Source organism: Lepisma saccharinum, chromosome 11, assembly GCF_977018435.1.
Source record: "Lepisma saccharinum chromosome 11, izLepSacc3.1, whole genome shotgun sequence".
Taxonomy (NCBI): Eukaryota; Metazoa; Arthropoda; class Insecta; order Zygentoma; family Lepismatidae; genus Lepisma; species Lepisma saccharinum.
Window position 1 is genome coordinate 49,325,474 of NC_139239.1, and position 16,719 is coordinate 49,342,192.

General features: G+C 39.9%; 1 protein-coding gene across 4 annotated transcripts in view; it reads left to right on the plus strand.

Moving 5' to 3' along the window:
* PDZ-GEF (PDZ domain-containing guanine nucleotide exchange factor) overlaps positions 1-16,719 on the plus strand; it is a 483,761-nt gene that overhangs the window by 146,526 nt on the left and 320,516 nt on the right. For all 4 annotated transcript variants that reach the window (XM_083131069.1, XM_083131068.1, XM_083131077.1 and 1 more), the window contains exon 3: positions 16,536-16,663. In XM_083131069.1, coding sequence (XP_082987195.1) covers positions 16,536-16,663 — 128 coding nt within the window. The remainder of the gene's footprint in view (positions 1-16,535; positions 16,664-16,719) is intronic.

Here is a 16,719-nt window from a genome sequence, read left to right on the forward strand (position 1 = left end):
TTGTTCTCTTGGGAATATCAAACTTCCGATGACATAGAAAAATATATCAACGGAAAGAGGGCAGTTTGAAGATGTGTTTGACAAGCGGAAAAGTCGAAACTTCCATTTGATTAGCCGTTGATGTTGAAGTTGATTCCCCATAAGGAATACATGGGATTCTGAAAATTCTTAATCATGATATTTTTCAAACATCGTGCCTAGCTTAATAATCAACATAAAAAAAAACGCTGCACATGCAACATGGGGAGAAATTCATACTCTTGCATACGCCCAGTTTTTATTTTAGCAGCAGTACCCATTCGGACGATATTGAAATAAATGCACAACTGGTGTGAAATTGCTTGTGTGAGTTTATATTCTGAAATCTATAGTTAGAAGCGGTTCATTCACTGTTTCCTGGATTCGCACTACAGTAGAATAGGTAAGACAAGAAACTCCTCGCGGCCTCACGCCCAAGCCATAATGTAGGGGAAGGACGCACAGAAGCAGGGTTGGCAGTGCATACGGGTCAAATGTCTACGCAGAACGAGAACACAAGAAAACTAAGCAAGACGATCTGAGTGGTGTGGTGGTAAACATACAACTGAATGACCGCGTTCTGCTAAGATGGAATCAATTTTGAACATCTTCAAACGGGGTTTGTTAATTTTCACCAAGGAATACAATTCTGGTGTGCGTCAAAGGGGGTGTTGTTTTGAACGAGCCACTGAATGAATCATAATGTCTTTTCGGGAGGAGGAAGAAGTCGCAGGATTTATTTGTACGTTATGGCATGAGGCGTTGTCAACAACAACAACACTGTTTCGTGTCAAATTTGTGATAAACTTCTCCCGGACCCTGTGGCTGAGTGGTTAGCACATCGCGCTGCGACGCCAAGGGTCCCGGGTTCGAATTCCGCTCGGTCATGGTTGTTTGTAAATGTCCATTCATCAATTTCATCATTTCATCACTCATCCCCATCTTCGCAAATTAGCCAAGAGGTACAAAACGCGAAGTAAAATAAAATATATCAAATAATAATAAAAAAAATTGGCATTCATATCATGGTATTAATCGCCAAAAGATTTTCCAGATTTGAACATTAACCGCCAGCATGTACAACAATTACACGTTGCCCTTTAGACACCGGTGCTTTGACGGCAGCCGCGGTTCCATCCACCCAAGCTTCTTTCTTTGTTGTCGAGCTGTGAAAATAAGTCCGTCAACGTAAACAATGGGTCGTCCTTATCGACGAAAGATTTTTATGGCTTTGAGGTACGATGAACGTAAACTTCTTATTTCGTCCTTTTCTATAAGCAATTGTCTATTATTTTCTGCTTTTCCCACTTAAACTCTAGGTCACGTATTATCTTGCGCACACACCAGACACTGCCTTGGAACTCTATTCTTTGTTTCAAAACCCTTCGGATACCTTCCCAGTCCGTAAGGTGAAATTCGTGCACAACACGCCTAACAACACACTTATCGAACTCGTCTATATGACTTTTGATTTTTCGGCGAGATCGTGTTCTATGGGGCGTATGAAAGTGTTTCTTCAACGTAGTGCATGCTTTACTTTCTATTAGTACAATTCTTCTCACACTGCTGAATGAAACACCACATGCGCGAGCCACCCTCCTTTGCAACTGGTTTTCGGACATACGAACTCCCACCTCGTCTTTCATAAATGCATTGACATTATATACAATTTCTGGCCCTTGGCTGTGGATTACTTTCCGTCCACCGAGTTTACTTGCTTTCTCTGAAATGCAAGCTTACATGCTACCAAGTACACTGCACACAAAACAAACACACACTTTAAATGAAGACAGGCAAGTCGATCGCATTGTTTCTCGGTGCTTACACAACATTAAGACGTTCGGCAACCCTGCCTGTGTGCACGATAGGGGAAGTTCGCGCATGCGCTTGCCGCGTTTCCGATCCAGCACATCGGTGGGAGAGTTTCTTGTCTCACCTCTTCTACTGTACACAAGACAACTTATGCACGTTCACTCGATTTTAAGGTGTGACATTTCTTTCTGTTGGTGTTTAAATTTTCTGGAGATATTACCATCGAATTTGTTCTGCAACGTTGGAGATTGAATAGTTGTTTTCTTGGCCGTGTTTTGCTTGAGGGAAGCGGAATTCCACCGGTGACAGGGCGAGAGGAGCTGCAGTGTGATTATTAACGAGTTTATGAAGGAAAACAAGCTGGTAAATGACTCGTCTATTCTGAACTGATGGAAGGTTTAAATATTTGAGAAGGCTCTCACGGGATTCCATTCGTGGGTAACTGCCATCTAATTTGTATTTTAAGTATCTGAAAAGTTTGGTGTGAATTTATTCTACTTTATTTATGTCACACTGTGACTGCGGGTACAATACTGTTCATGAATATTAAAGTTTCGATCTCACGTAAACATTACAAAGCATCATTATAAATCCGAGAAGTATGGATGCTTCACTTGTTACAACGTTAACGTGTACATGAAGAACAAGTTTCACTTGAAGCTCACGTTAACTTTTGGTTTGTTGGTTTCGTGCTTTTTGATTATTTTTTTCTAGAATGCGACAATTGATAGTTTTACAATAGTCTAATGTTTGATTTAACAAATCTATGTCGCCGGCCTTCGTGGTGGAGTGGTTATGACAGCGCGCTACGACGCCGTGGGTCCCGGGATCGAATACCGGCCTAGGCATGGTTGTTTGTGTACACTTGATCGATTTCATCGTATCATCACTCATCCTCATCATCGTGATTAGCCAAATTGGCAGAAAAGCGAAGCAAAATAAACCCAATCAGTCAATAATCTATGTCTTTCACTCATTCAACAAGATGTTAGAGTTGACGAGTTGTATCTTTGCGGGTGAACCTTGACCACGACTGGCTACGCAGTAGCAAAGAGAGGAGCTACCGGCTGCCTTAGCCAATGGGTGTCATTCTCCTCTAACGTTGTAAGAGCTGTCGACCACTCAACGGCGAGTAGGTAGCATCTACGGACATGTATCTGCGCGAATTAGTCAAGGTCACCCGCAGAGATACAGCTCTCAACTTCTAGTGTCCTATTGTAAATCAAAGACAATGTTTAGTACACAGTCTTTAATTTATTTTGTAAGAAGCAACGTACTGGTTTGATTCAAATACATTAGAAAGACCGGTTTCATAAGTGAAGAAGAATACAAGAGATTATAGCTCTGGGGGATTCCCCATGTAGTTTGAAATTTAAGAGAAGTACTTTTTATGGTTTTAACATTGGAAGTGATAAATTACAAAATTTTCTTTTTTTCTTTTCGATTTTGTGGTTTCCAGTATCAAAAGCTTTCTAAAAATCAATATTTATTACATCTACTTGGGCTCCACTATCTATTGCGGGTGAAATAAAATTAATAATCCCTGCAGATTAAGGATTTTCACGTAAGGAACCTGTTGATGAGGAGAGGCATGTCTCTCATGTCATGCTCGTTTTTTGGGGGGTGGGGAGGGACTCCACTGTGCACAAGACGTACTTATAAATATCCTTCGATACTGTATCGAATTAACAGCTTCCTTATTGGAGCGACAAATTACCATTGTTTTTAGATGTCACTCGAAATGTTCATTGAATACGTCTTGTTGGTTTTAGACGTGCAAGGGACCGATAGCTTAATTTTAGACTCCAAGATTAATTGAAGATTTATTACAAGTTTTAGTCACCAATGTCCTATCCCCCCCTCCTCCCTTCCCCTTTAATCCTTCAACGTTTCGATTCCCGTTCTGTCCCCTAACTCACGCACCCGCCTGCTCCGCCTTGCAACTACAACAAATGTAAAGAAAATGTGGCAACAACGTCTGAGTGCACGCGCTTATCGGAAGCGGTCTGGCTATTGTTGGCTATTGTTTCCAGTGTTAAGTTTTATCAAAGGATTGCCGATGGGGATATAATGAACGCGCGGACTTTACCTGTGCTCCGGTAGAGTGCGTTGGTTCCCAGAGATTACACGAAATCTGTGCACTCCCCTCTTGTGTTTAAAGGGCTGTAGCGTAATAAATATCCAATTGGAACGACACAATAGACCCCCCTCCCTTCCGGTCTGGCAGCGTGCACGAGAAACAAAGGAGGAACAACAAGGGACCGGATAATGAATTAGACCCCCGATTGTCCTCAAAAAACAACTCTCCGTTGTTCCCTTTTTGTCTAGAAACAAAATAGCGGCGAATGACTCACAAAAGTATTTTTTTTTTTTTTACCCGGCATCGGCGACTTGATTCGTGTTTGTTTTCTCGACATTATTTTCGTTGTGGGATTGTTTATCTGTCAGCTTGTATGAATGGTTGTGATGACACCGTTTCCCCCGCTTGCTTTGTATGGATGGGAAGAGACGTACATTTAGACAGTCCCCCTCCCCTCTCGGCTATTCGAAGACAAATAGTGCCATTCGTGCACACAAAAGTTTCGTTTATGTATCAACGTAAAACAATGAAATTAACAAGCCTCTTTGGGGGTCCTGTCTAAATGGTTTTCAAGATGGTGCCAAACGTTAGTGCATCGTTTATGCACGAATGTGAGCGTAAAAAATTAGTTTGTGCACAAAGGAAAGTCCGAGATGCATTTTGGTGTCATTTCGAATAGGTGGGGGAGGGTGGGGGCTGAACCCAAAACTTGATGTGTCAATATCTCGGATTTTCGGTTCTGCACATTTTGGTACAAACATACCTAATAGTGTAATTCGTTAATGCTCTAAACTACTGTACTTTAAACCATTTCGTCGGTGCTTCATTAGATTGATTTATTATTAGATTGAGTATCTCTGGAGCAAGAGAACGAAAACAAGTCTCTGCGCAAGTAGTGACGCGAGACGGCTTCACCAATGAACACGTGACAGGAAACGGTATTCCGTCGAGGGGGTTGAGCGACTACAGTTACAAGCCTCGCTCTGCGCCACTCGATTTCCGCCCTTCATCCAGACAATATATCGCGATATTGAAAAAATAACGACCAGGCTATATCAACTAGACGATATATCGTCACAATATTTTGGCGATAGATGTCGTGTCGGCGATATATCCTAACGATATTTGGCGACATATATCGTGTCAGCGATATATGGTCCCGACATGTGATATATATCGTAGAGACGATATATCGCCGATATCACCATACGAAAGGAATATCGTATCGTCTGTGACTATATTTTCTAGACGATATATCGCGATATCAAATTTCCGATATCGTCCATCCTTACCTTACTCCTTACATCCCAGTGCTTCATTAGAGCAAGAGTAATTTTAAAATAAACTGTTTGGAGGCAGGAGAAGTCACATTTCCAAGTCCAGTGCCGTCTTGATATCATTCCTAGGGAGAGAGAGAGAGAGAGAGAGAGAGAGAGAGAGAGAGAGAGAGAGAGAGAGAGAGAGTGAGAGTGAGTGAGTGAGTGAGTGAGTTAACATGGTAGCATCATGAAGTTGATCGTCGAAAGATATGTTCCAGTAATGCTGTTTGACGTATTCAGTACGGAGAAGCGGCTTTAAAGAAGGCCAGATATCAAGTATGCAAATGCTTCTCGTTGCTTTTTCCCAAATCAAGAGGACTCAGTGATTGTCCTTGTCCTTGTCCATCCTACGGAGGCATTGGTGACCGCCTTTCATCCACCCTGCGCCCACACACCTTTTGGATTTCTCCTCTGCTCCCAAGGCAGGTCGCTCGTTTGGGCGTCCTATTTGCTACTACGAATAGGCAACTGGGTTAATAACAAGCTGGGAGAGTACTATATAATTTGCAATGTGCACATCCACGTAGTTACACACAATGGGGTGTTTAATTTGTAACGTTCATCTGACGTCACAAGATAAGCATATTTACCTTAGCAGAGTGCGTCGAGACTAAATAGACTGTACTGAACCTTCTTCCCACGCCTTTCTCAGGCATTACTAATCTCAATTAATTTCAAGCACAGGCATCGTTTAATATGCATTTCCATTTAGGTAAGGTATTCCCCGTGCATATAGCGCTGTGCCATCAAGGCACATTTAGGGGATGTGGGAGTAGGGCTCCCATATTTAGAAACATGTGGGTGCATTTAATGCAGTTTAAAAAGGAATTATGTATCGAGGAGAAATTATAAACATCTTCGAGCTGCGTTTTCAGTGCAGCCGCCATATGCTCTGTCGGTACTAAAGAGAATCTGGCAAATTTATATTTATTTGATTTCAGATCGTTGCATAGACTGAAAAATCAGATTACTTTACATCCCAATAAAATATTAGGCTGCATGATAGGTGTACCAGATTTTGTCTTTGTATTTGCAAAGAGGCGGTATGTATGTTTTTATGTGTGTGTGTATATAAATACACCCCCCATACACACACACACACACACACACACACACACACACACACATATATATATATAGACATGTACAGTAAAACCTCGATTTTACGTCTTTAAGGTTGCCAGGTATAAAAACCTTAAAATCCGGGAAAATGTTATAATATTATTCAATAAGAATTGAATAAAATGCGGGAGAATGTAAAATCCAAGAACATAAAATCGGAGGTACACTGTGTATATATACATATCGATTTGTTAGATTATGGATTCCATCCAACACACGCATGGGAAGCAAACAGAAAAATATCTACAATCCAAGATTTTGACAATTAATATGTCTTTCAATTCTCCGAATTGCGCATTTCAAGATTTGGTTCTTTCTGATATAAATTGAAGGATAAATAAATATCGATTGTTGACTCAAAAATTTGGGTCCTGTAGACAAGATTGCGTACCGATCGACATTGTTTATGTCGCTGTAAGATAGTGCCAAGCCAGTCTTTCGGTCCTCTAAACAGGGTGTGTTCTCACCGGGAATTCCTTGAATTCCGGGAATTATGTGTAAATTAATCCAAATCCTATTGAATTTATACATATTGATAAATGCTCTGAGGCGAGATTGTCACAGTTGAGTTTTTATTTTCATCGAGGAAGGAAAATCATGTTGTGTGAAAAATAAAACAGAATTCTCTCGATTTGTTTACTTTGTTACTGTCCTTTGTAGAGCAATTTGACAGACGGAAGATTATTACAAGATAAGATTTCTTGAAGATGATTAGGTAGATTTGAGTTTGAAAATCTTAGACAACTAACAATTTTTCGCAGGTTAGAATATATAATATAATATTTGTGTAACTTGTGTTTGTAGATGTATTTCGAGTCTGAGTATGTGAAATGGCAAATGTAAACTAACGACCTTAAATTAAATGTTTTAAATATGGAATCACACAGACACGTCATATTATTACTATATTTTTGTGTGCATATCAGTGGCGCAACAACAGGGGGGGCATCCCCCCGCAACCTTGAATGGAAATCAATTCTAAGGAGGGCAAGGGGGCAAACATTGATGGCCAAGGGCACCTGCAGAGGACACAGAGAGGCAATTATCTCCCTCGATTGCAAATTTTATGCAAATAAGAATACATTTCATAATTTTTTTCGCTCGCAATCCCTGCTTTTCTTAGTCTCGTCAAGTTCAGAGCCGTAGCTAGGGAGCGGCGGGAGTCGGCCGAACAATCTAAATGACGCCTCGTAAAATTATTTGCTCCCTATTGTTTTCAGTTTGCAAAAATATGGATTAAAATGTTCTTGTTCGCTTCACTCCCTATTTTATTGTCTTCTGTAATGCACTGTAAATTACGAGAGAAAGAAGTAAGACTTCTGTTAATGCATTTAGTCTTAATGCTTGAACAATTGGGAGGAAAAGGAGTGTGCACATTTGAGAGAAAATTTATATATTTTTTGCTGTTGGTTTGTTATGAGGTGGATGAATTGATTATGTAATGAATATAAATAAGATACCTATATGCTGTGTGTGTGTGTGTGTGTGTATATATATATATATATATATATGTATGTATATGTATGTATTAAAGATACTTTGAATACGTACATAATTTAGTGTTGGCATGTATTTTCTTATTTTACATCACTCCATTTTGAATATGTGTAAAACATATTTTGTGCATGAAAGTTATACATGTTATATGTACAAAAAGAATAACATTCGGAATGCATTTTTCATGCATTTCCTGCCATTCAAAAATACAGTTTGTGTACTTGTTTTCCATTATTAATTAATGTGAAATTGAACGTTTTTTTCTCTTTCTTTTAGAAAATGTGTAAAATCATTTTCTCCAACACAAATGCTTTAACACCGACTTCTACCCCCATTTTGTGTAATTTACGAGGATGATAACGTCTTTGACACTACCACTACTACTACTACTAATAATAATAATAGTCATAATAATGGCATTATTATTATTGGTACGTTTATCCTAGTACGTGCCCCCTTCCCCCTCAGACAAAAGTTCGTGGTTGCGCCTCTGGTGCATTTCTGTGTGGGTGTTGAGAGGCGGTAATACGCAAGGTTGAAATAGAGAAAACATCTGCTTGTAGCCTTGAATTTTTTTGAAAATTTGCCTTGAAAACCGGGAATTATACCTACTTGAATTTTATCATAGTCCTACAGTAGCCACCCTGCTTAATTTTACCTTTGTATCTCCAGTAGTTTTGGAACAATCGAGAATATGCATATCGAATTAAGTTGACAGTTCTTTAAACCCACCAAATTCGTCACGTGAATAATTTCGAAGATTCAGAATATTAAAAATTAATATTTTGTTAACTTTCCATTAATTTACTGTAATACAGACATGCATACAGGTCAAACGAATCGTGTTTAGCCAGTCTTTATTCTAAGAATCCGTTCTCTCTTTCCGTGTTTCAAACACACTACTTATCCACTCCCGCCCCCCTGCATCTCTCACTCTTTTTCTTATCTTCGTCACTAAGTCTTTCTCCTTCATAATCTCTGTATCTCTTTCGTTCTCCCCTCCCCGTGGCCGCGTGAGTGTATGTGTGTGTTTGGTCGCAGATCGAAAGACCACCATTTTATCTACAGGCAGATAAAGTCAAGATCTATTGGTCCACGCGCTAGTGTTTCTGAGCATCTTCGGCCATCCAAGTTTTATCTTTATGGCACTCGTGTTGCTGATATATTGCTAGGCACGAGAAAGCAGTGTTTGCATTGTGACTATGGACACTCTGCTGCAAATATGCGGGGGGGGGGGGGGGGTCCATAAAACAGGTTGCCAGTGCACATTTTATTTTCTGTCAATCATCCTGTCGAAAAGCCTGCGTGATGAAATATTGAGTTAACTCGTACGACCCAATCCGGGTGATGTTCAAGCATGCTGAGATTAATAAAGCCGGAAATTGACAATTTTTGCCCCCCCCCCCCCCCCCCCACCAAACCCTCCAGGTTTGAATTGTATTGTGTAATTTGTATTATACGCTTAAAACCGGGTTATATATATTTCATGGTCTGTTCAATTGCACTGTCGGAAACGTTTTTTTTTTCAGCTTAATGCATGTGATAGTTCCAATTGAATTTTTAATTGTGTTAGTTTACGTCGCTTTTCTTCCACTTTAGAATAATCGCTAACATGGGAACGGGTGATGATTAATGAAATTGATCTAGGGACACTCACAAAGAACACACATGCCTAGGGCGGGACTCGAACACGGAAACTTCTGCGCCGAGATCGAAAGTCGACCAAGAACTATGTTATTTAAATACGCGACAAACAAGTGATTGTACACTTCAACAAAATACCGTATTTGTGGACGTATAAGACGCGTTTTTTACCTTTAAAATTAGGTCTAAAAAACTATGCGCCGATACTAAGGTTTGGATTACCTCCATTTTCTTGGAATTTTCTCTGTTCTGAGTTACACGATTTCTTACATGCTTCCTTGCGATGTGTGACGAAGAAGATTTAAAATGTGTTCTAGGGCCTGGATTTTGTTGACATTTCATCTTTTAACTGGTGCAACGTAGACATTGCTAACAAGTACAGAAATCCTGAACACCCTCCTCAGGTTGAAGAAATGTAATTTTTGGGTAATTTTTTACATTTTTTAAATTTTTCGGTCATTTTTTAAAATTTTGCGTCATTTTTAGGTATTTTTTTAAAAAATGTTGTCATTGCATGCTGAAACATAAGAAGTTCAACAATTTCTGTCTTGTCTGAATGTTATCTTGCGGTACTTACTCCGTGTTTATCTACCAGCGCAACAAAGCCTGTCTGAAAATCGGGAAATGCAACATTGTCGAGTTTCTTATTCACAGTCCGTACAACACACCAAGGTGAAGAAGCAATTGTTAAATTGTTTGTCTTGGAATATATACACAGGGTGTCCGGCTTAGACCTTTAACATTACAAAAGAGCATAATTTTGCAGAGAAACACAATTTTATTAACAAAATTTACATTTTGGTTGAAAAACTCATGCATTGTTTTGTCCCAGCACTTCACACAACCTCGATATGAGCTCCCCATCTTGTGGCACGGTAGATGTCGAACCGATATTCCAATTCCGCCAGGTATTCACTAGCATTTGAGGGGTCACATTGTTAATCGCCTGACGAATTCTGTTACGCAGATCTTCCAAGTTCTCGACAGGCATACTGTCCTTGATGAACCCCCAAAATAAAATGTCTGGGGGGGGGGGGGGAGAGATCCGGCGAGCGCGGAGGCAAAGCAAGTGGTTTAGAATAGATCCTCCTTCTATCCATCTTCTAGGAAAATGCTCATCGAGAAATTCTCGTACAATGATAGCAAAATGTGCCAGGGCTCCGTCTTGTTGGAAAATGGTTTCTGGAGGCATTTGAGGCACAGATTTGTTTTCCAGTGAAAGAACGCATTACACTTTCTGCTGAACCGTCCACTCCGCCATTTTGGAATTTATGCGTTACACGCGCATGCGCGTCACGTCAACTCGAAGTACTGGTGATTCTCGCAAATGGCCACAGTTGCCAGTCCCATACAAACAATAAGTTTCATTTGAAATTGAATGTAACTAAAGTTATACTGTTTTGTAATGTTAAAGGTCTAAGCCGGACACCCTGTATACTATTTTCAATAAGCAGATTGAGTTTTGTACGAATTTTTGGGTCATTTTTCAAAGATTTTTAGGTCATCAAAATCCGGGCCCTTACTTTCTATTTGAAATACTGTAAATTAATTATAAATTCAGTGATAAAGATTTCTTCCTAAAAAATGTGTACAAAAGGGCCGGCAAATACGGTAATTCTTTTAGAATTCATTTTCTTACAGTTACATTTAGTCAAAATTACCAAATTTGGCAAAATATTCCTTTCTTGCAATTGGGAAAAAGCTTAACCAAGATTTTTTTTTTTAAATCCAACAAATCCGTTTGTTTTGTCGGTTCTGTGACCAAGCTCGTTAAGTGGTCGAAGTTCCCGGGTTCGAGTCCCGTCTTGGGCATTGGTGTTCTTTGTGAGCGTCCCTTCGTCAATTTCAAGTAATGATCACTCATCTTCATGGTCACCATTACCCAAAATATGAAGAAAAACGACGCTCAATAATAAAGATACGATACAAAAATTAGTAACCAGAAAGGGCGTTGCTGAAACTAGAGGGGAATTCTCCTTCACTCTCCCCCTTCAAGTACCACCCTGATATTAACTGGCGTAAATTAAGAAAAGGTTCTTTAAAACTGAAAATACTAGAGCAGCTAAGTTACCCTTGGCGACTAGTGTGGTGGTGCGTTTGATCGAACATGGTTCAACCATTTGAAGATATCGGACTTTGGGCGAGATATATGAAATTATGTGTCGCCTACTTGATCTGGTAAATGTGAATAGGAAGTACTTTGGTTAGTTTTAGCATGATCTGTGTAAAAGGACCCCTGTAGCAAGGGGTATATGGGAGGCTGAAGCCTAGGGCGCCATTCAATTATTTTTTTAATATATTTTTATAATATATATATATATATATATATATATAGATATATATATATATATATATATATATATATATATATATATATATATATATAGACAACAGATTATGTGATGGATAAATTTACACTTGGCAGAGGTAAAGGGAGAAGGAAAATATACAAGGTGTGACACTTTTGGTCCCATTGAAGATTTTCAAGTGATAAAGTTACCCTTACATACTTTCTTCAGAGGGGAGGGGGTCACCACGTGAAAATACGGATGTCACCATTCAACTATTGACAACAGACTGCACACTGTATTCTTTATTTTTATTATTATTCTTAACTTTTTCTTCTTCTACTTGTGGGCTTATATTCTGCTTATATTCCGGAAGCACTGCTGGAATTTTCTGTTCCCCAAAGTAGTAGTAGAAGTAGTAGTAGTATGTTTTTAAAGAAGTTATACAGACACTGAAATATTCTTAAATATTCTAAACTTTTTTAAAATGAAAAATGCAAACTACAAATATTTAAGTGTATGTAACCCTTGTTAATTTCAATGTTTTTGCCTTGTTCCCTAATTTCAAAAGTTGTAGGATGTAAATATCAGAAATCACGGTATGAGAAGTGTCGTATACCGACTGATCATCTACGCTCATCTACGCCAGACCTGGGGCCCGTCAAGACCGACGCTCGCTGAGCAAGATTTTCGCTCGTTGAGCAGACAGATCATTTACTTGACGCAGTTTGCTCATTGGTCAAAATATCAGTGCTGTGATGAATGTGACTGCGTCGACTAAACAAGATTTCGGTGTTTGAAAAGCAGTTAATTATGTAAATAGAGTAGTTGAATGTGAACAAAACTGTCGAAATTTTAATTTTCACACCCTTGCACAACTTTCCAAAACTACGGTGTATATTTAATATTTATTATTTGGAATAAACAACACTTTCATTTTAATGCAATTATAAAAACTGGAATATTATCACCTTCTGTTACTTGAATTTCCTCTCTAATTACGCTATATCGCAAGCCGTTCAGTTCATCATAAATATTTCCTCGTTGGTCGCCACTCGCGGCTCGCCACGCTACCCCGCCATCCTCAACAGTTTTCTTCTTCTTCCCTTCGCCTCACGAGATCGAAATACAAAAACGCTATATTCTGTGGCGAGCAAGGTTCAAGTTCGCTCAGCGATCACGTTGCTCGCTGAGCGCTCAGACACTTGACGCGCCCCTGATCTGCATCATCAGTGTGATCCAGGCCTTATTATTTTATGTTGTTTAACGTCAGTTTTCCGTTATCTGGTTTCCAATATGTATGCCGCAAAATCTATACCGTCCTGCGTGACGAGACGTCTAGCGTCTATACCGTAATGTAAGTTCTTTATACAAATTGTGTTATATTGTTCGTGAATTATACACTTTTGCTTGTGTCTAAACTCTAGTCGTATTCTTTACTCCATACTTTGAAATAGCAAAGAACGAAATCTCAACAAGAAGAAAATATCGAAGGACACACATTAAGTTTCAGTGTTTTGTAGTGCACTGGAGGGGCGCCAATTCACAATCTGCCTGGGGCACGAAAATATCTAGGTAAAGAGCTACTGTCCACTGACATCTGTCATCTCGTCAAATTTCATGAACTCCTGCCCTCTGTGGCACCGTCCTCTTCTTCCTCTTGTCTCCTCTCGCTGCCCGCTATCCTTTCCCTCTGCACCATTTCCGAATCAGGTCCGACCACTTTCGCCACCTTCCATTTGGCTTTCACTGCTCCTCGCATCTGCCGGAACACGCCTTCTGTGTGGCCTCTGCTCGGCTACTTGTCGACGAACCTGCTTTGGAGGTTTGCCTTCCAGTTGCCCGGAGTTATTTACTTGAAGCACGCTTGCCGTATTATCTATGTGCCCATGATTCAGAAATAATTATTTTGTCTGCTCGGTAACCGTGCGCGTTAAGTGATAGACTTTCGATCTCGCCACCGAAGTTACCGGATTTGAGTCCCGGCTTGGGCATTCGTGTCTTTGTGAGTGTCCCTTCATCAATTTCATCTAATGATCACTCATCCACGTCGTCACGACTAGTCAAAAAGCGAAAAAGAGAAGAAAAAAGTAAAGTTCCCGTGCATATAGCACCGTGTCGTGAAGGCACATTTAGCAGATTCTCGATCTCGGCCATTTTGGAGGTGATGTGATCAGCACCACGCTCCGGTCGCGTTTACCACCAGGTTGAGGCTGGGTGAGTCTCCGAGCCGCTTTATGCGGGACAAGACCGGAAAAATTCCGACCTTACATCGCCCACCCCGGGATTCGAATCCGGAGATCCCGCGTAGCAGTCAGACGCACAACCGACTAGACCACCGCGAGAAGAAAAACTATGTTAAATAACAAAAATACAAATACAAAAATTAGGAATTAGAGAGTGAGTGCAGAAGCCAGAATAGGAATTCTCCCTCATCCCCCTTCAAATACCAACCTGACAGTAACTGCCACAAAAAAAGGAAAATATTAGAGCAGTTAATTACCCTTGAGGACTGGTTTGGTGGTGCCTTTTGTCGAACATGGTTGAGGCATTTTAAGATGTAAGTAAATTAATAAACACATGGACTCCTTCTGTTGTTGAATTGGTGTTTTAAGTCCACTTTATGCACAGTAAGGCTAATTGGGACTGGACCTACATTTTAAAGTGGGATCCGAACCACTATGTGCCTCCAGCGGGTATCGAACCCGAAACCCCTTGATTATAAGGCGACGACGCTACCACTGCGCCATCAGGGAGGCCCATTCTTCCTTCTGCCTTTGGTTAATATGTGTAGACAAACCTTGAAATGCGAAAACCTATATTAACATAAGGATGTTACGCATACAGATATCACTTATTCAGATCATCTAAAGAACTATGTTCCCGAGACGACTTATTTTCGCACATGCATCCCATTTATGTAGTGTGTGTACTGTCCATTTTCTGTCCGGTGTAAGAACAAAGCAAATGTAAACAAAAACACGTGGCTTCTGAGAGATCATATTGGTTGTCCGAATGGCAACTGTGCAGGAATCTTGTGCGTAAGAATATAGTGCATACGATAAAAGCACACAACTCAACGTATCTGCTGTATTGAAATTATGGGACATTATATTTTGAGATGTACACATACGACCAAAATATATCCATGAGCGAAGTAACGCCAGAACTAACACATAGAAAGGGAACTTTTTCTCACAAGTCACGTGTTTTGTTTACATTAACTTCGTTCTTGCAGTGGATGGAGAATAGCATTAATTTCCAGGTATGTTTCTCAGTATTCTTTTCGGCGACTGCTTGTAACAGAAATAATGAACCCGATATGCGTAACTTTTTACTTGCATAAGAATACCGTAAGTGCATATGTGAAAATCAGTGGGAAAGGGAGTCTTAAAACCAGGGGTGCCCATCCCCTCCAAGGCCAATGGCGCATGCCCCCCCCCCCAAATCATGTCATGCGTACCCCCAAATCATATCATTCGCGCCCTTAAACCATTTCGTAATTCCCACAAAATATTTAATTACGACAGCGTGTCTACCGAAAGTAACTTTTTTCTTAGCTTTACTGAACATTATAATTGATCTGCCCCTCCTCCCTAAACAGGGGTGCCATCACTCAAGACCACCCCTAAAATTGTTCATAATAATCGAGAATATCGCGTGGATCACACTTTAAACTGTAGGTTCAGTCCCGATTAGCCTTAGAGTGCATAAAGTGGACTTAAAGCATCAAATCAATCGAGAATATCGCTTGTCTTGTAATGCAGCTTTAGTATAAAAACTTCATATCCATCTCATTAAAACGCCAAACACACATCGTAGCAACAAATTATTGTGAGCGAAGGGAGCAAGAAAATTTTTACATCCATTTCTTTGCAGGCTTTGAAGAATATAAATTTAATGGGGTGTCAATACTTTCTTAAGATCCCGAGATATTTAGTCTTTTCCTTTTCCAGCTTTTCCTTTGGCACATTCGGGGTCGAAAACGTGTGGATGCCTTATCGCTAAATTCAGTCTCCAAAATGTAATGTTCGAACTCTCTCTCCACTGCAGAAATACCTTGTCAATCTAAGATTTAACACTTTATCAAGAGCTTTCTATCTCCCCTTTAAATTTCCATGCCAATTTTAGACTTACTGTTGATATTGAAGAGTAAATATTGCCTCCTCCAAAAAATTAATTCTCAGTCTCCACACCAGAATTTCCGGAACAGTCTAAGACAATAGTAATACACAAGAATTGGATACCTTAATGCTCAATGCCCCTCTAACTAAAATACCCGCCATAATCTAAGACCTAGAGTTGGATACTGCCCCCCCCCCCAAAGTTAAATTCAGAATCCCCCTCAGAACCCACGTGTCAATTAAGGCCTAATATGTACGAGTTCGATAACCCCCCCCCCCCTTCGATAATGCCCTAAACACTTTCATTTCTTCATCTAATGGATTAAATATGATGCATTTAAGGTGTAAAATTTTTACATATATTTTGGAAAAGATATAAATGTTGAATTTTATATTATTTGAAGGGAAAAAAATCCTCCCAAAAAATCTCGATGGCGCAACTTGCGCCATAAAACCCCCCTGTGGGTGGCACCCCTGCTTAAAACATTCGTGTTGTGTTTGAGTTTATATTTTTCATTGCTGTATCTGTCTTGGCATAACATAGATTTACCTCTGCACCTTTGTAACTAGGAATTTTGAAACATATTTACTTTTCTCTTTCTAATATAACCTATTTTGTCTTCTCTTTCAGGACTTGCAGATCATCTATTCCAATTTGCATGGAATGGAGGCGCTCTCTCCGTTCAAAGACGTGGCGCTGCGTTCGATCTGCAAAACAGCCCGATACGAGCGCCACGAAGCGAACGACGTTCTGTACTAGTAAGTATGAACCACCTTTGATCTTACGAATTCTATTCTGTTGTAATCCGAATGAA